The 19,602-nt window shown below is 41.0% G+C and overlaps 1 protein-coding gene across 6 annotated transcripts in view; it reads left to right on the top strand.

The window, feature by feature from the left end:
* CARMIL1 (capping protein regulator and myosin 1 linker 1) overlaps window positions 1-19,602 on the top strand; it is a 306,068-nt gene that overhangs the window by 124,181 nt on the left and 162,285 nt on the right. For all 6 annotated transcript variants that reach the window (XM_060403423.1, XM_004019095.6, XM_027958413.3 and 3 more), the window contains 2 exons: window positions 6,895-6,945; window positions 12,199-12,258. Coding sequence is in view for 3 of the 6 variants with exons in the window: in XM_004019095.6 (XP_004019144.2) it covers window positions 6,895-6,945; window positions 12,199-12,258 (111 nt within the window). In the remaining 3 variants the exon portion in view is untranslated. The remainder of the gene's footprint in view (window positions 1-6,894; window positions 6,946-12,198; window positions 12,259-19,602) is intronic.

Raw genomic sequence — 19,602 nt, 5'->3', positions numbered from 1 at the left:
GCAAGTAGGGCCACCAGACGTCCCAGTTTCTGGGATGCAGGGTTCTCGGAGCTAAAACTGGAAATGGAGAAGTGGTCACCCTGCCCAGAAGAGGCTTGCTACCCCAAGTGCCAAGGGAGTGCGCACTCACGACCAGGAAGCACGTCCTCATACACCACAGGGGGGTTTTCCTCTGTGATGTCTCCCCCCACCTGCTGGAAGCCATGTGTGTGCACCGTAAGACCTCTAGGGCCACAACTCCTAGAGCATCTTGGCCCCAAAGAGGAAACCTAGGAGCCTGAGTTCCTTGGGATTTCCAGCTTGAATGTAGCCCTATTTATCGGTCCAGTTTGCGTTGATAGAGCAAAGGGCACAATTCTTGGAATGGTAGCATCTGTAGTTTTGCACACGTGCTTCAAAATATTGCTATGCTCTTGTGCTCACAAGTAAGCCTATTGTTTGAAAGGCTGGGTAAGCACTGGAGAATTTCACCCCTTCCATTCCATCTCCTTCCAGGCTTTCTAAGGACAATTCTTTTGCCTTTGGGGATCGGAGCTGACCACCAGCAATGGGGGCCAGCCAGCACAAAGCTTCTCCCCTCAAAGCCTGAACATTTCTTTTCAAGCAAATGATTTTGGCCTGTGTCCAACTGCCAAAGGACACTGTGTACTTAGGCTGCCTTTAAAATATTTCTAAAGGAAGGTTGGCATGCAGGGCCACAGATTGTGAGCGCTGTTGTTGCCAGAGTGAAAGCAGAAGTGATCATTAGAACATCATGCATCTACATATGGTCAAGAGATTGCTCTTTATGCAAAAGGTGAATGTGTGTGAACACACTGGGTTGGGTTTTTTTTTTTTTTTTTTTCTGTTTTTAAAAATATACTGAGCCAGGGCCCTGTCCGTGGCCCCTGGAAACCCCCCTGGTGACTTTCCAGGAGAGGACAGATCAAAAGCAGGCAGGGAGGTCACTTGATGCTTCAGCTGCTTGTGGGAGACGTTATTCTCCAAAATGTGATGCTTGTATATGGATGAAAAGGCCAGCCTGTGCCACCATGCTTGGGATCACTGCTGCGTGTCAGTTACGTGGGTGCCTGTTTTGAGATGAGTTTTTAAGACTCAGTCATTAGATTCACACAGGGGACCTTGTGATCACTTAATTACCAGTGTGCTTGCTGTATAATAATAATGTCAAGGGGTGTCTTGTCATTTTTATTTCATGTTTTGTTCAAGTTTCTCTGTGACTATGTCCCAAATGAAATACCCTTCAAGAACAAAGTATTTCTTCTGTGATGGGGGCCTGTTTCTGGGAGAAATAAGATACAAACTCTGGTTGATGAGCAGAGAGAAAGGGCCAGGAAATGAGGGCAGAGCAAAGGGGATGGGAACCAGAGGAGAGGGGAGAGGATGAGAAGCTGGGGTGGGGTGTGGTGGGCATAGCAGTGGCCACAGAAGAGAGAGAGGTTGGAGGGAGGGCTGGGGAACCGACCAGGAGATGCAGCGATAAGCTGAGAGTTACACACATAGCATCAGGTAGACAGATCCAAATAGAGACACACAGAGATTAACCCATGATCAGAGAGAGAGGCACTGGTTTACTGGTCTGGACAGACAGTAAAAACTGGTCCTTGTTCTTATGTTATGCAATCATCCACCATCTTCTTGATGACACTTTTACCTGTTTGCTTCTTTCTGGATTTAAAGCTCTATAACTCATCTGTGTTTGCATATATGCAGACTGTTGAGGAAGCTGGCTCTTGGACAGGTGAGATTTGAGAGCCTGTATAAGTAATTAGCATGATCTCTGGGGCCAGACCATCTGCTTGAATCCAAGCCTTGCCACCTACTTGCTTGGTGACTCGGGCAAGTAACATAATCTCTGTGTCTCAGTTTCTTCTTAAAATGGAGTTAATAACAGTGTCTCCCGCATTGGCTGCTGTGAGGATTAAAGGAGGTGATGTATGCAAACCCGTGGGAACATGGTACCCCACAAGTATCGGCTGGTATTACTACTGTACTTGTAAAATGATCCTGGATGTTGTGGCACCAATTTTCCCCTGAGGGCATGTTCACAGAGGTTACTATGCTCTTCTGGCCACTGAAGAGGCTTCATGTTCCCATCTGGGGCTTTTGGCACTGACCCTTATTGCCATCTGAGGAGAGAGTGAAAAGGTGGTTGTATGCTGTGAATAAAGAGTTTCAGCCTCTAGTCCAGCTCTGGTAGAGACTAGCTATGAGACACGTTTCTTTGGATCTTTTCTTAGATTATGGTCTTTCATTAGGTGATTGATACTGAGTCCTTTCTGGTGTGTGAGTTTTATGATTTGGCTATTATTTTACTTCTATGCAAAAGTTTTGTGGACTTAAGATTCTTGAAAAGATTGGAGACTGATCATACAAGAACCCCTGGAAGGAAGAAGTGTGTGTGCTGCAGTAGACTGTTGACCCTTGAGCAACATGAGTTGAGCTACACATTATATGCAGATATTTTATTTTAGTAATAAATACTGCAGTACTTACTAGACAATCTGTGGTTGGTTGAATCCTCAGATGCAGCCAAACTGTAGATGCGAAGGGCCCACTCCACTATAAGCTATATGCAGACTAAGCCCTGAGTTGGTCAAGGGTTAACCATAGATAGATAAAGGAAAAGATGAGAAATCTGACTTCCTGTAGTCATGCTGGTCATCATGACTGTTGACATTATTTCCATTTTTAAACCTTTTCTGCTAGGGGGGAGCAGAGTTTGAAAAGGTGCTACATCAAGATGTGCTGTGGAATGGAATATTATTCAATTATAAAAAGAATGAAATATTGCAGTGTTATAGCCACATGGATGGACCTTCAGTTCAGTTTAGTTTTTCAGTCGTGTCTGACTCTTTGCGACCCTATGGATTGCAGCACGCCAGGCCTCGCTGTTCATCACCAACTCCTGGAGTTTACTCTAACTCATGTCCATTGAGTCGGTGATGTCATCCAACCATCTCATCCTCTGTTGTCCCTTTCTCCTGCCTTCAGTCTTTCCCAGCATCAGGGTCTTGTCAAATGAGTCAGTGCTTTGCTTCAGGTGGCCAAAGTATTAGAGTTTTGGCTTCAGCATCGGTCCTTCCAATGAATACTCAGGACTGGTTTTCTTTAGGATGGACTGGTTGGATCCCCTTGCTGTCCAAGGGACTCTCAAGAGTCTTCTCCAACACCACAGTTCAAAAGCATCAATTCTTTGGTGCTCAGCTTTGTTTATAGTCCAACTCTCACATCCATACATGACTACTGGAAAAACCATGTCTTTGACTAGATGGACCTTTGTTGGCAAAGTAATGTCTCTGTTTTTTAATATGCTGTCTAGGTTGGTCATAACTTTTCGTCCAAGAAGCAAGTGTCTTTTAATTTCATGGCTGCAGTCATGATCTGCAGTGAGTTTGGAGGCCCCCCCCCCCAAAAAAAAAGTCTGTCACTGTTTCCTTTGTTTCCCCATCTGTTTGCCATGAAGTGATGGGAACTGATGCCATGATCTTCATTTTCTGAATGTTGAGCTTTAAGGCAACTTTTTCACTCTCCTCTTTCACTTTCATCAAGAGGCTGTTTAGTTCTTCTTTGCTTTCTGCCATAAGGGTGGTGTCATCTGCATATCTGAGGCTATTGATATTTCTCCTGGCAATCTTGATTCCAGTTGGTGCTTCATCCAGTCCAGCATTTCTCATTATGTATTCTGCACATAAATTAAGTAAGCAGGGTAACAATATACATACAGCCTTGACATACTCCTTTCCCGATTTGGAACCAGTGTGTTGTTCCACATCCAGTTCTAACTGTTGCCTCTTGACCTGCATACAGATTTCTTAGGAGGCAGGTCAGGTGGTCTGGTATTCCCATCTCCTGAAGAATTTTCTACAATTTGTTGTGATCCACACAGTCAAAGGCTTTGGCATATTATGCTTAGTGAAATAAGACAGAAAAATGATACCACTGAGATGTGGAATCTAAAAAATTACATAAATGACAGTATATGCAAAACAAACAAATTCACAGATGCAGAATGCAAACTTGTGGTTACCAATGGGGACAGGGGAGGAGGGAGGGACAAACTAGGGGTATGGGATTAGCAGATACAAACTACAGTATATAAAATAAACAAGCAACAAGGATATGCTGTAGAGTACAGGGAGTTATGCTCACTGTCCTGTGATGGTCTATAATGGAGTAGAATCTGCAAAAATTCTGTCACTGTGCTATGTACCTGAAACTAACACAATCTTTTAAATCAACTGAATTTCAATGAAACAAGGTGAACTATGGGGCAGGGTCTTAGTTCACAGAAGGTAAATTTTCATCCTTTAAAGCTGAGTCCTGATCTTGTAATTTAGCACAGGTAACCTGTTTGTTCGACCTAAGCGGATGACAATGCTGACTGTGCCTGTCTCTGGCGCCTTTTATCTCCCTTTCTATTACTGTCCCAGCTTCTTCCGACTGTCAGATGTTCACCACGGAACCCTGTATGTCTCAGTAAACAAAACTGCCTCTTGCCCTTTCCCTAAGGCAGCCAAACTCTTCTTCCTGCTTCCCTTCCTGGGTAGTGATGCCAGTGCAGTTAACTGAAAAAAATGTAGCTCTCCAGGTCATTCTTGGATTTGAAAAGAGAATTCCTTTAAACTTGGAACTTTGAGGAAGATAGTGTTTGAGCTGGGAGCTTTGAGAGTCTCTTCCCCGTTATAGGCCGCCCGCTGGGCTGTACCTTTCTACCTCAAATCTAAGTAAATTGCCAGAGTCTAGAGTACCCAAAGGCACGATTGGGTTGGAATGTGTAAAGGTAGCCTAGTGGTGAAGAACATAGGCTAGTTGACTGACAAAGCTAGGTAGGAATCCTATTTTTGCCCTGGTTACATCAGAGTCTCAGTTTGTTTGTCTGAAAAATGGGGGAAATAGTGACAAAGAATATAGTCGTAGAGAGGATTAAATGTAGTAACATATTCAAGGATGTTTGCTCATTTATGGCACGTAGGGAATACTTGTATATGGTTGCAATGACTCAGGGCTAGCTTCCTGAGCACGGGACCGGTACAGTTGCACGAGGCATCCTTCTCAGGGGGACCCTGTGCTGGAGTTAATGCTTTCTGTCTTCATAATTTTGAACAAGGGCCCTGAAGTCATGTAGCTAGTCCTGCTACTCCTGGGCTACCTTTGACCTCTGCTCACTCATCTGGTCCCACGTGTTACACACCTCTCCCCTTTCTATTGCTTGTTTTTTTCCTGGGGCCTTAGTTAAAAGAAAGGATCTTTTCTTTGGGAAAAGAACTGTGGTTCACAGCCTCTGGAATATTCAGATACAGATGTCTTTTGTTGCCTCCACTTTTAGAAGTCATTGATTAAAGGTCTTTTAGAGCACATCCCCTCTAAAGTCAAATAGCAAAAATTACCCCAGGTAGACAAGAACCCTGTGAAGACGTGTGATTGAAGACATTTGGGTGGAAAGTTTTGCAGTGCGTCATGTCCCTCCCCCTCTGCCTTCCCCGTGCTCATTATCAGACTCTCAGCCAATGTCGAGCTATATCCCTTTCTCATCTTTCTCACAGAGGGTCCTGACTTGAGTTACTCCCCATAATGGTGACCTATGATTCGTCAAAGCAGGTTTCTAGAAAATATACTGTTTCTGTTTGAAGTTGGGAGACTAGAGAGAGGCACAGAGCAGCCCACAGGCATACCCATGGATTCACCTTCTGTGTGTGGATGAGCCTTGGCTTGAGTCTAGATAAATCCTGTAACAATTTGGTCCTCAGGTTCCCTGACTTACGGTTTCTAAGTGTGGTTGCTCAGTTGCATCTGACCTTTTGCAACCCCGTGAACTGTAGCCTACCAAGCTCTACTGTCCAGATTGCCATTCCCTTCTTCAGAGTATTTTTCCAACCCAGGGATCGAACTCAGGTCTCCCACTATGCAGGCGGATTCTTTACCATCTGAACCACCAGGGAAGCCAGTTTTGTCCAAATCTAGCATTCTTAGACTAGCACATGTGCATTAGTCACGAAATATCAATTTAGGAACAGGGGAGTTCTTTGGAAAATCAAAGACAGGTCTCCCATCAGAACTTGAGAAGTGTTGGGGTCTGCTTGCTTTCTTTCTTGCAAAGACCACCCCCCCTCCCCCCCCAGGCCTGCATGGACCTCTGGGTTGCAAAGCAGCACATTTGGATACTAAAAGTGGTGGGTGGTCTGGGAGCTCTGCTCCAGGTGTGAACTATGAGTTCAGACTGTTCCAGCCTTAGTATTCTCTAGGGCCCCTGCTGGGCAAGAGGGACCTATAGGTATACGGGACCCCATTGGCTATCTGTGTGTTCTTAGCCGAGAATTGGAATGGAAACTTCCATAAATGTGCTCTCTAGGACTGAGACAGGCATAGTAGAGGAGTCAGGGTTGACTTCTTGGGACAATAGCCTGTTCTGCTGCCTGTGCGTTATGTAAATGTTATCAGCTAGTGGACAGAGAACAGAAAGCAAGTGGGCAACCTTGGGTGGCGGTTGTATTTTGGAAAGCATAAATAAGTACTTGGCTTTTTCATTAAGTTTGCTGTTGAGATAGTGGGGCTCTTCCTATGCATAAGACATCTATAATTTAGTATCTCTGAGCCCTGTCTTGCTTCCTCAACTGTAGTAACTAGTGGCTCTTTTGGGCTGCTGACTGGTTGCTCGTCTTGAGATTTGGCAGGTGATCTGTTCAGTACAGCCCTTCATCCAGTGATTGATTGTTAGGGTAAAGTTAATACTCCTACAAGGTCGATAATCTGTTCCAGGTCACTTAGTCTTACGTGGAAGCCTCCGGAGCCCAGCCTCTCAAGGCTATAGTATCTAATGGTCTGTGGGTCACACCAAAGCCCACCAGCCCACTTTCTGGTATTTATACTGATGCTGCCACTTCTATCTTACAGGTGCTCACGTCATGCCGTGCCTTCCTCGTCACAGCACGAATCCCCACCAAGGTGAGTGTTGATGAGTTTCCTCCTTCCAACACACGCACACAGCCCAACACAACACACATTCGATTCTCAGTTGCGTAGATTTATGATTTAGGCCAGTATGTCCAGAGTTCTCTTCGCACAACCTTATTTTCCTTCCTTCTCCCCAGAAAGCACCTGCATATCTTCTTTGTCCCCCTATCTGTGTGGAGCATCCAAGAAAAGCAGCGAAGTATTTCATGCTCCGTATCCTCAGGGCTGGTGAATTTCAATGATTTTCCTCTCAACTGGGGCAGGGTTTATACTTTCTTCAAGTCTGGTTCTTATTTCCTTGGGTCTAATAATGGCTCAATTTTCTAAGGCTTTGACACGTGGGGAATAAGCGTCCTAATTCATAAAGAGTGTATGACCGGAAATGTAGCCACCCAGTCTTCCTCCATGGTGGAGGACTCTGGTGTGGCCTCTAAAAAATAACTAAAAATATAGTTTTAGAGGTATTGCCTCTAGAAAATAACATGATACCACTTGGTTCTTTAAAAAAGACTAACATCTTCCATAAGATGTCCTTTGTAATAGGGTGCAAATTAACACTTGAACTGATAACTTGTGAATTAGGCACCACAATCACTTCTTTTTATTTCCTTTATGGTCACAGAAAGGTTTTGACCTGTTTTATAGGATATGAACTGAATGGTAACAAGAAATTGGAATTTTTTTTCCCTCAAATGATAATGATAGCTACATTTATTGAATGTTGTTTTAGTAAATAAGATAAGATGATCTCCCTAAAAATAAGTTGTGAAAGCCATGTGGTAGGTCTCATTCTTCTTCTTGTCTTACAGATAAGGAAACTGAGGCACAGGGAGGGACAGTAGCTTGCCTGAGGTCAGGCTTACGCCAGTTAGTGACAGATGCATGGTTCTCATCAAAGCATGGGAGCAGGGGCTTTGCATCCCTAAAAGTACCTTGTTATCACCAGAATTTAGTTAGTTATCTATCAAGTATATTTTAAGTACATTATCTCACTCAATTCTCACAGTAGCCTTGTAGATGAGCTATTAGAAAAGAGCCCCAAAACTACAGAGCTGGCTTATCTGAGTATTTGCAAGTAATGAATGGGAAAAGATTTAGACTCACTAGCCTCCTCTTTTCAACTTTCTACTGAGCTGAACTTGCCTCACTTGCCGACAAACCCAGGAAGATGGGGAAGGTTTGGAAGATGCTTTCAGCCTCATTGGACTATGATGTTTGGGTTGCATCATGTTTCTAGTCCTTTCTTCTTAAAATTCAATATTTAGCCACTGTCTTGTGAATACTTTCTTATGCGCTGGACACGGTGAAACTTGTCGGACTGACTAATGATTTGCATGATTTTCGCTGAATTTTGAGAAGGTGCCAACCCAGTGTTTGCCAATCAAAGGCTGTTGGTACCTGATGCCTTTTTTCTTTCTAATCATGCAAATGTTAAATTCTACACAGTTTCTCTAAGGAATGAGACTTTATATTCTCCCACCCCTTTTGATAATACAGAATGAGGCTTTATGTTTAAAATGTGTGATAAATGAAATCAGTTATTATGTAAATGATTTTGGACTAAATTACCTGTATTCTAAAGTACCTGAAGGCAGGATATAAGGAAGTGAGTTAACCATTATTGTACTGATGAAAAATTAATTAAGGAAGGAAAATAGTCAAGCAGTCTATTGACTGGAAGGCTCCTGAATGATATGTTTACCCTAATTAAAAATGTTATCACCTCTTGAAGAGTCATGTGTCTCCCTTCTGTTGCCCCCTCCTTGCTCTGCTCTTGAGCAAATGGCCACTTTCATCCCATGATATATATAACATTCACACTAGCCTGGCTAGGGCAGTTTGGTTCTGATTTCTGATATTGTCAGCATCACAAAGAAAGACAGGCAAACCTTCTCTCAGAGTGTCCCGCGGGCAGGCTGCCCTGGAGAGAAGGCTGGTTTTCATGTATCACAGCATACCTTGGTTAAGAAGCAGGGCCAGTGTCAAAGACATTCATTCTTCTGGGGAAATAATTATATTCAGAACAGTAGTGTACAACAGCCTCTGGTTTTCGCACAGGTTTATTCTCTTTTCTTTGGGGCTGATTAATTAAACATTTTCTTTTCTCTTTTTATAGTCAAATGTACCTCATACGCAGTCAAATGTGCAGAATAGAAACGTGTAACTCCGTGATTAATCACCGAGCAGAGACCTCTGCAGCCACACGCAGATGAAGAAATAGAACTTTGCCATTCCCCCCAGAAGGCTCCAACTCTGCTTAGGGGGATGGGGAGTGGGTTATTGTCAGGGGAGGGTCTGTAGGGAAGCTGGGTTGAAAGATGACCCCACGTCAACCAGGCAGTAGAAGGGGCCTCCCAGTGGTCAGAGGTTTACCAGTTGACAATAGCACAGCGCGTCTGGGGAGCTGGGGTGTGGGCCCAGGACTGAGGAGGCTGTGGAGGAAGGGAAACTGGCCAGAAACATGGGCAGTCATGACACGGGTCACTACGTGCAGAATAGTGGGAGTTCGCGGAGGAGCGTCACATAATCACAGTTAGGTTGGCTCTGCCGCCTGTCGGGTGGGGCCTGTCTTGCTGGGAGTAGAGGTGGTGAGTGAGAGGATGGGAGAGAGCTGTGGATAGCCTGGGCCCATTCTTTCCTCATACCTAACTGATTCCAGTACCTGTGGTTCTCTTTTAAAGATGCCCTAGGTCTCCTGCAGCCCGCCTGGGTCTCCACTTCCTCAATAGTCCCCCTGCCCGCTCCTGCTCAGGGGTGTTCTTTAAGCTGTCTTCAGGGTGGCCTGGAGTCAGGGGAGGGTCAGTGACAGGGGTTGAGAGCACAGGCCTATTAAAAAGAACCGTCGGTGAGATTAGAGAGAATGCCTTGGACCTGGTTATGACATCAGTCAGTGTCTCAGGGATTCCCCTCCTCAGCATTCATTGATCGTTAAGATCAATAACCTTTGATTGTTATGATCAATAACAGACTCAGCCTGTCCTCCCTTCCTCATTCCCAAAACTGCAGAGTCTGCTTCCCATTCCAGCCTTGCCCTCCTTCTCTGAATCCTTCTGTGCCTTTGCAGATTCTTTTTCTTCTGCCTGGATTTCCCTTTTCCGTTTTTCTTTGTTGGACACACTTGAAGTCATTCTTCAGGGCCTAGCTGGAATGTCTCAGTGCTTTCCTGGCTCCCTGGCACTTGGTTTATTCCAGGGACAGCCCTGAGGGGCAGGAGAAGCATCTTAACTGACCTCCAGCTGACCTCTCTCAGCCAGACTGACCACAGCTGCCCATGCCAGCCCCGGTGATGCTGACCGCTGCCAGCTGCATCTTCGTAGCTGCTAGGTTGTAAGAGTGCAGGTCCTCCCAGACACCTGTTCCCACTAGTTGAATGAGTGCCCACTAAGAGTCAGTGGTTTGTTTCCAAACCTATTCACAGTAGTTATAATTACAGTTTTAAATTAAAAATATATATATTTCACATATCAATGAAATAGGCTGTAAAAAGAGAGAGCATCTATGAATTATTGAATGTTGATCAAATTATTCACTTAAAATATTACTGTTGTTTTAAGGACCAGGCATCTGTTAAAGGCCAGGGGCATGGGGAATATTGGCAACCCACTCCAGTACTCTTGCCTAGAAAATTCCAGGGATGGAGGAGTCTGGTGGGCTACAGTCCATGGGGTTGCAAAGAGTTGGACACAACTGAGCGACTTCACGACATGGGGAATATAATAACCTAGAGAACTTATACCCTCGTATTGCTTTCCCAATGTCTTCAAGTTCTCGCTCCATCTTAAAGAGCTTGCATTGAAGGTTGGTGCTCTGCAGTTCTGAGTGTGGCCCACAGAGGAAATGCCTTTGAAGGGCCAGCCCAAGGGGCTTGATTCAAAGAAGAAACTTTGGCACTATGTCCAAGGCTGGCAAATAAAAATATGCTTATAAGATTTAATTTGAAATAAATGGGAAGGTAGAGATACACTTTATTTAGAAACAAATTCCTGCTTTAAATGAGTTTTCAAACCTCACCAAGTACTGATCTTGATAAGGATAGGGAAGAAGACATCCACTCTAATTGAATGTTTAAGAGGTGCCTTCAAGACTGCATTTAATTCTGGGAGGATGAGATAAATGTGTCATTTCTCTTGCCCGTCTTGGCACATAGTAGGCCTTCTGTAACTATCTGTTGGTTCAGTGATGTGAATGATGAAGCAATGAATTTATCTTTCTACCTCCAGCCCTCATCTTCATACTTCAAAGCATTTAACTGGAGATTCAGGGGTCCTCTGTTCTAAAATTGATCCTACCAAATGTATAAAGGTACAGCATAGCACCAGCAGGCAGAGCTATGGGTCCTATGGGTTTGGTTCTAGGTGGGTTCTTTCCCCATTACTTTTCCAGTTTTAAAGCAAGAGAGTGAAAGAAACTGATCCAGCTCAGTTCTGCCCATTGTCTTTAGTCCTCGGTGCTGTGACTGTTTGCTGTACTCAGATGAAACACTGAAAAACTGGGAGAAAGATTAGTGGCAGTTTTCCAGGAAAAATAGGCAAAGAGTGAGAGACTGGAGATATTTTGGAGAAAAAGAAATGCTGATTATAGGAGAAGCGAGAAAGGAGCATGTGTTATTAAAATAGAAAGGAAATAAATAATAATTTATGCATATACAGGGACAGAAGACTTTTATTTATTAATAACTGTATTTCATTGGAGCACAGATGAAAATTCCTAAATACTGTGTTTTCCTAAATCCATTTGAAATAGGCACTTTAATGAAAGACAGTGGAAAGAATGATGACTCCAGTAAGTGGCCAGAATGTAACCCAAAGGGGTAAGGGTTTAGAAAGAAGGGAAAACCAACAGTGTCTTTATCCTGATCTGATTTGCTGTAGCAACATCTTGAAATAAGAGGAAAAAAGTCTATTTGGATCGCTCCCTTCATAGAGTCATTCCTCAGTAAATAAATAATGGAGTAGAAGTACAGAAACTTTCCATGGGGTTTGTCCTTGGATGAAATTTTAAAAAGTCAGACTTGGCATTTCCTTTTGGCCCTTTAGGAAAGTTACTAATGGTTTTTTTTGAAATATGATAGGTCAAAGGTCATGTCATATTGAATGAATGGAGATATTAAACCAGCCTACCTTCAGAAGATGCCCAATATTTTGTTGCACTTGGACTATTTCTAATTGTAGCATTTTTACTTTGAATTATAGGTTTTAACACCCTTATTACAGGTCTGTCTTTCCTCCCCCTCCCTCAATGCAGCTCGAGGTAACCTTCAGCTACTTGGAGATTCACGGTGTCATCTGCAGCAAGCCAGCTCAGGTGGGTATGAGCAACCTGTTTGTCATTATTCCAAGGTCAGAACCTTTCTAGAGTTTCTGAAACTAGATAATACCTTCTGTTTGGTTTACTAATGAAGGTTTCTTGAGATAATGTGGAAAAACAAGATAAGGGAAAATGGAGTTTTTGAATGAGAGGCTCAACAGGGGCTGGGTGGACAGGGGTCAGGAGTTCATGATAAAGGAAGCAGTTTGTTCTCCTAACTTAGTATGGAAAGACCTAATGAGCTCTTATATTCCCTGGCAATGTAGATGTGAGAGTACTGTTCCTTAGAAATGTTGTACAAGTTTTAGCACTAAAATTTTATAGCTATTCTACAATACTATGTAAGATCTTTCTGGGAGTAGAGTGATTAAGAGAATTTTTTGATATTAATAAAATATAGATTTTAAAGGACAGCTTTATTGAACTGTAACATGCAGTCAACTAAAGTGTGTAGCTTAATAAGCTGTGGCATGTGGAACCATGAAACAGTTACCACAATCAAGATACTGAACATATTTATCACTCCCATGCATCACTCTCACGCATCTTAGTAAACATTTCCCCTTGCCCCTCCTCATCTGTAATCACCTACAGGCATCTGCTCTCAGCCACTAATTTCTGAAATTTTATGAGTAGAATCATAGTGTGTGTGCCTCCTTTTAGCCAGTGTATTTATTTGGAGAATGATTAATTTTGTTGCATATCTCGATAGTTCATTCCTTTTTATTGCTGAATAGTGTTCCATTGTATGACTATATCACAGTTTATCCAGTGATGGACATTTGGGTTGTTTCTAGCTTTTGGCTGACAAGCAAAGGTGCATCGGGCATTTATTTACAAATCATTGATTGGACATTGGCTTTTAGTTCATGTGGGTAAATATCTAGGAGTGGAATGGCTGAATTGTATGGTAGGTGTCTGTTATCTTTTATATGATGCTGCTAAACTGTTTTCCAAAGTGATTGTACCATTTTATATCACCATCAGCATTGTAAGAGTTCTAGTTCCTTCACATCCTCCGCAATACTAGTATGATCAGTGCTTTAAATGTTAGCCATTTTAATAAATTTGTAGTTTTTTAATTTGTATTTTCCTAGTGACTAACGATATTGAGCATCTTATCTGTTTATTTGCTGTCATGTATCTTTGTTCAAGTGTTGGTTCAAATCTTTTGCCATTTTAAAAATTAAGTTCTTGTTCTTTCTTTTACTAGCTCTTTGTATAGTTTGAATACAAATCCTTTATTAAACATGATCTGTACATATTTTTTCTTGGTCTGTGGCTTGTTTTTTCATTCTTTACAGTGCTTTCTAAAGAGTGGAATTTTAAAATTTTGATGAAGTTCAGTTTGTTTTCTTTCATGGATCATGCTGACATCATATTGAATAAATTTTTGATTAACTTTAAGTCACAGATGGTCTATATCTTCTTAGGTGTTTTATAGCTCTAAGTTATACATTTAGGTCTATGATCCATTTTGAAGTATTAATAATTTCCTTATATAAAGCAATATGTGAATCAATTTTTTAATGTATATATTTCTACTTGTTTCAGTAATGTCTGTTTGAAACTGTCATTTCCACACTGAACTTTCACTTTTGTTGAAGATCAATTGTACGAATAAATGTTGGTCTTTTTCTGGTCTCCCTGGTCCTCTTAATCCTGTCCCTCAAGTCTATTTGTCCTTATGTTGATCTTGCATTGTCTTGATTACTATGGCTGTTATAGCAAGAATTGAAATCAGATAGTGTTAGTCCTCCAATTTTGTTCTTCTTTTTCAAAATTGTTTTGTTCTTTGCATTCCATATGAATTTTAGACTCAGCTCAGTTTCTACAAAAAGGCCTGCTGAGATTTTGATTGGGATCATATTGTATCTATAAATCAGTTTGGAGAGAACTGATGTCTTAATAAAATGGAATCTCTGATCCAAGAAAATTATTTCTCCATGTCGTCAGGTCTTTTAAAATGTATCTTGGTAGTATTTTGTTGTAGCTTTCAGTATACAAGTCTTATATACCTTTGTCAAATTTACTGATATAAAGTTGTTCATAGTATCCATTTGTTAGCGTTTAATTATCTGTAGATTATCTTTCATGATGTTGATGGTTTGGTTCTTCTCTCTTTTCTTTTCCATATCAATCTGGTTAGAGGTTTATCAATTCTTTTGGCCTTCTCAAGGAACTTGCTTTTGGTTGTATTCACTTTTCTCTATTGACTTCACTGATTGTTTTATATTCCATTGATTCTTACTCTGATGTTTTTATTTCCTTCTATTTAATAAAAAAAAAAACTCTAAAGAAAATATGTGTGTGTGTGTGTAGTTTGTTGATAACGTTCCTAAAAGAAATTGTCGAAATTGTCACTTTATGTTGACTGAGATTGCATACAAATCCTTGGAACATTTCCATAGTTCATCTTAAAGCAATGTTTTATCCTATCTGTTTGTCATTCTCCAGGAACTGGAGTTTGGAAGGAAAATTATAGCTCCATATGTTTGCCCAAATGGGCAAACATATGCAGGAGTGATCACTCATGAATGATGACATAACCAGGGCCTTCCTGATGGTCTTAATTCAGGAATGTTTATGTTTATGATTTTGGGGTTGTGATGCGAACAGAAGGGTGGTATTGAAATGTCAATGCCAAGGTTATATTCAGAATATGATTAGACTGTGCTATTTAATTATGAGAAAGGAAGCTGATACAGCAAGACCAATTTTTGCATGTGGCTGCTGAAACTGATCACAATTACGGTGCTGTGCCTTCAAAATGTCCAGCATTCAGAGGAATGAGGGTTAAGGCAATCTGCCTCAGTCCCACGGAGCTGTTCTGTCACTGTAAGTACCACAACAGCAGCTCTGCAACGTCACTTCGGTCTGACTTTATGCGTGGTGTGGACCTTGAAAATCAAATCACTATATAGTGAAACAGTGGGACTGTTCTCACAAAGGAGCTAGCAATCCAGACACTGGCAATATGAGTCACTTAGTGGGATTCAAAATTTGACGTTTTAAAATTGCCTGTGGTGCTTTTTAAAAATACTGATGCCTCAGCTATTGGGTGTAAGACAGGCTACGAGGATGTGTTGTACAGCACAGGGAATATAGCCCATATTTTCCAGTAACTATAAGTGGAGAGTAACCTTTAAAATTTGTATAAAAAATGAAAAAGATGTACCTCCAGCAACCCTACTCCCTCCTCTGCCACATACACACACTCTCGCACGTATTCACTCACGACAGTTAGGATTCCATATGTCTGAGGTGGGCATTTGGTTCTGTTGTGTCCCACAGGTTGAGAACGAACAACCTGTGTTACCTCAGGACCGTTGATGTTGCTGGATTTTTTTTTTTCTGATGTGAAATCATAAGAATGATCGCATCTGCCTGACTAGCCTTGAACAGGACATTTTTTTAAGTGTTTTCTGGGATTTATTAACTTTCTGTCTCTGCAATTTTGTCATTTAATTATAGTAAATTCTGATAAGATGCAAGGAGACATATACATTTCATGGTATATTAGTGAGCGTGAGTGAATTTGGTGCTGAGTTTGGGAAATGTGACTTTTACTATTCTGTTCCTCCTGCTTGTGAAAATGTGGGAGAGCGTCATCTTATTTTAAAGTCTCCTTGCCATTAACACTTTCTGGTGTTCAAGTTTTCTTGCTGTCATGGTTGTAAATAGAGATCAGTGGTTGTATAGTTTTATAGTTATAGGATTTTTGGACCATTTTTTATACAACTGAAGGAGATCAACCCTGGGATTTCTTTGGAGGGAATGATGCTGAAGCTGAAACTCCAGTACTTTGGCCACCTCATGCGAAGAGTTGACTCATTGGAAAAGACTCGGATGCTGGGAGGGACTGGGGGCAGTAGGAGAAAGGGACGACTGAGGATGAGATGGCTGGATGGCATCACTGACTCGATGGACATGAGTCTGAGTGAACTCCAGGAGATGGTGATGGACAGGGAGGCCTGGCGTGCTGTGACTCATGGGGTCGCAAAGAGTCGGACACGACTGAGCAACTGAACTGAACTGAAATAGCTGCTAAATCTTTTTCCTTTTTTTTTTTTCATTATAAGGTTGTTTGCTGTGTCACAGAATGATTTTGATAAACTACCTATGGCTATTTCCGTTGCAAGAAAAACCCTTCACAGATCTGTTGGCTGGGCTTTAGTAAGAACATTTTTCTTAAAGATTACTCAGGTGGTTCTAAGCAAGAGGCAGAGTGGGGTTAGAAACTTGCATCTTAAATATTAATAGGATACTAGTGTTTATAGTGCTGACTATTATTTTAAGTGTATATTGGACTCAGGGAATATATTCTGCTAGGTGTCTAAGCAATACTTGTTTCAAACGTTCTGTTTTAGCCTCAACTGAAGTAGGTGGGCAAGGGATATTTGAGAGGGAATTCATTTTTCTGATGAAATGATTTACTGTGTTGGTCTCACCTCTATCACTTTGTTATCTTTACATTATGCAAAGGTGGTGACATATTATGCAAGGCTGGATGAATTCTTTTATGTGAGGTTGAATCCGAAGGCCTCAATTCTTCCCGCCTGTCACCTTTTTTTTTCCTTCCCTGTCATTCTATTCAATCTTGTACAATTAAGGATGATTAGGTGTTAAGATTAAGTGGAATTAGAATAAGCTAGTTACTAATTATGATGCCCAAACTGTGAACTGAAGAGATGCACTAGATGTGATGAAAGAAGTAGTACGTTATAGTGAAAAATATAATTACCTGTTGTGGGAAGGTTGGGGATGGGGGGTGGAACATAGACAAGGGGGTTGTATCACAAAGTATCTGGCTTTTTAAAACATGCGCATGCCCAGATAGGTGTGTATGAAACATCAGCAGCATTAGCCTTACTCAAGACATATCACTGAAGTGTCATGTCCGTAACTACCGCCATGTACAAGAATGCTTGCTGCCTTTTTTGGGATAAATATCTCTTGGACCAACAGCTACAAGACCAATGAAGTCTTTGTCTAGAGAATTTCAAAGGCAGTACTATAGTGAAAATTGGGGCTAAAAAAAATGCGTTCTATTCAGGGAGCCAACTAACAATTACAAAGTTGGTATGTATTAAATACTTGTTAACAGATTCCTCTAAGGGTACTTATGAAAAAGTAACATTTAAGGACTTAAATTACTTAAGTCTTTTTGATTTCATTCTGACAAATAAATTGGGTTGCTTTTTCTTTTAATATAAGCACTTTGAAATACAGATTATTTTTAAAAAATTCAGCTGATTTTTTTGTTTTTGTTCAGTTGCTAGAGTCGTGTCCAAATCTTAGCAACCCCATGGACTGTAGCCTGCCAGGCTCCTCTGTCCATGAGGTTTTCCAGGTCAGAAATACGGGAGTGGATTGTCATTTCCTTTTCCAGGGGATCTTCCTCAACCAGAGATCATTCTTTACCACTCAGCCACCAGGAAGCTAATTTTAGGACACTCTAAATTGCATGGACAGAGGAGCCTGGTACAAGGATATTTTGATGCAGTGATCATCAAAGGGATTGCATTTTACATTAATATTTTTGAGATCCAAGATAATACTATCTTTTTTCCTTTAAAAAGAAGTGACTTGAACAACTTCTTATTTGGAATGTGTTTCTAGTCAGTCTAATGTCTCTTTTGTGACCTACCCTTTCTATCAAGTTGTTTTATTCTTATTTGTAAGCCTAGCTATATGAACTCAGTTTAGCATTTTGGTATAAGTTTTGGACATCTCCACCAGATAATTATAGAGCTGAGTCTTCACCTAGCATGACTTTTATTAACCTGTTCCCTCTGTATAATCCTTTCTAAATATCCTCTCTCAGAAAAGTTGAAGCTTTTATAACACTTGATTTTTCTTTTGTTATCAGGGAAAAGATTTTGCCCTTTTACTTAAATATCTCATGATGTCTTGTTTTTAAAACATGTCTTCAAAAAATGGAACTACCATTTTGTCCTCCGGTATTCACCGAAGGAGGTATTCTTACTTACACTAGATGGTAGGAATATAAGACTTTGTAAGTCAAGGTAAAATTTTGGTAAAAAGAAAAGTCACCCACAAATGTGGATATTCACTCTCCATCATTGAGGGGATCTGTGTGAATCTGCAGTTTGGCCCTTAGAGACACTTACTTCAGTTTCTGGATATTTCTGACAAACTAACCACTCTACCTAGACAGTTTGTTGAGACTTAAAATTAAGAGCATTATTTTAAGAAATTGCTTCTTAAAATCTGGTATTCTATTAGTATATACCAGCACGAGCACAGAAGTATCCTGTTATGCAAAGTTTCAATTTCTGTAGTTTCAGTTACCCATGGTTGACCATGGTTGGAAAAATGGAAAAATCTGGAAATAAACAATTCATAAATCTTAAAAATTTCATGCTGTTCTGAGTAGTCTTATATACATGCTGTTCAAGCATGTATGAAATCTTGCACTGTCCTGCCTTATCCCACCCAGGACTTGAATCATCTCTTCATTCAGTGTTTGTCACACATTAGTCACATGGTAGCCAGCTAGGTTTTCAGACCAGCTGTCACAGTGTTTCAGTGCTTGTGTTAAAGTAACCCTTATTTTATAATGGCCCTGAAGCATAAGTGTCATAATATTGGCAATTTGGATGTGCCAAAGAGAAGCCGCAGAGTGCTACCTTTAAATGAAAAGGTGAAAGTTCTTGACTTAATAAAGAAAGAAAAAAATTATATGCTGAGGATGCTTAGATCTGTGGTAAGAGCAAATCTTGTGTCTGTGAAATTGTGAGGCAAGAAAAAGAAATTTGTGCTATTTCGCTGTTGCATCTCAAATTGCCAAAGTTATAGCCACAGAGTGTGATGACTACTTAATGAAGATGGAAAAGGCCTTAAAGGAAACCACTGACAAAGCAAAAAAAGAAAGAGAATCCAATGAAGGAGAGAAAATATTTGCAAATGATGTGACTGATAAGAGGTAAATATTCAACATATATAAACAACATACAGCTCAACATCAAAAAAAAAATCTCATTAAAAATTGGGCAGGAGTGAATAGGCATTTTTCCAAAGAGGAAATGCAGATGGGCAAAAGGCAGATAAAACAATGCAAAACATTGCTATCATCAGAGAGACGCAAATCAAAACTACAGTGAGATACCACCTGACACTTGTCAGAAAGATTGTCATCCAAAAGAATACAAATAACAAATTCTGGCGAGGAGATGGAGAAAAGAGAACCATCATACATGGTCGGTGGGAATGTGAATTGGTGCAACCACGGTAGAAAGCAATATGGTGGTTCCTCAAAAAACTAAAAGTAGAACTACCATAGGATCCAGGAATTTCACTTCTAGGTATATATCCTAA

The sequence above is a fragment of the Ovis aries genome, chromosome 20, assembly GCF_016772045.2.
Source record: "Ovis aries strain OAR_USU_Benz2616 breed Rambouillet chromosome 20, ARS-UI_Ramb_v3.0, whole genome shotgun sequence".
Classification (NCBI taxonomy): Eukaryota; Metazoa; Chordata; class Mammalia; order Artiodactyla; family Bovidae; genus Ovis; species Ovis aries.
Note: the sequence above shows the minus strand (reverse complement) of the source record. Positions and strands in the feature narration are given on the sequence as shown.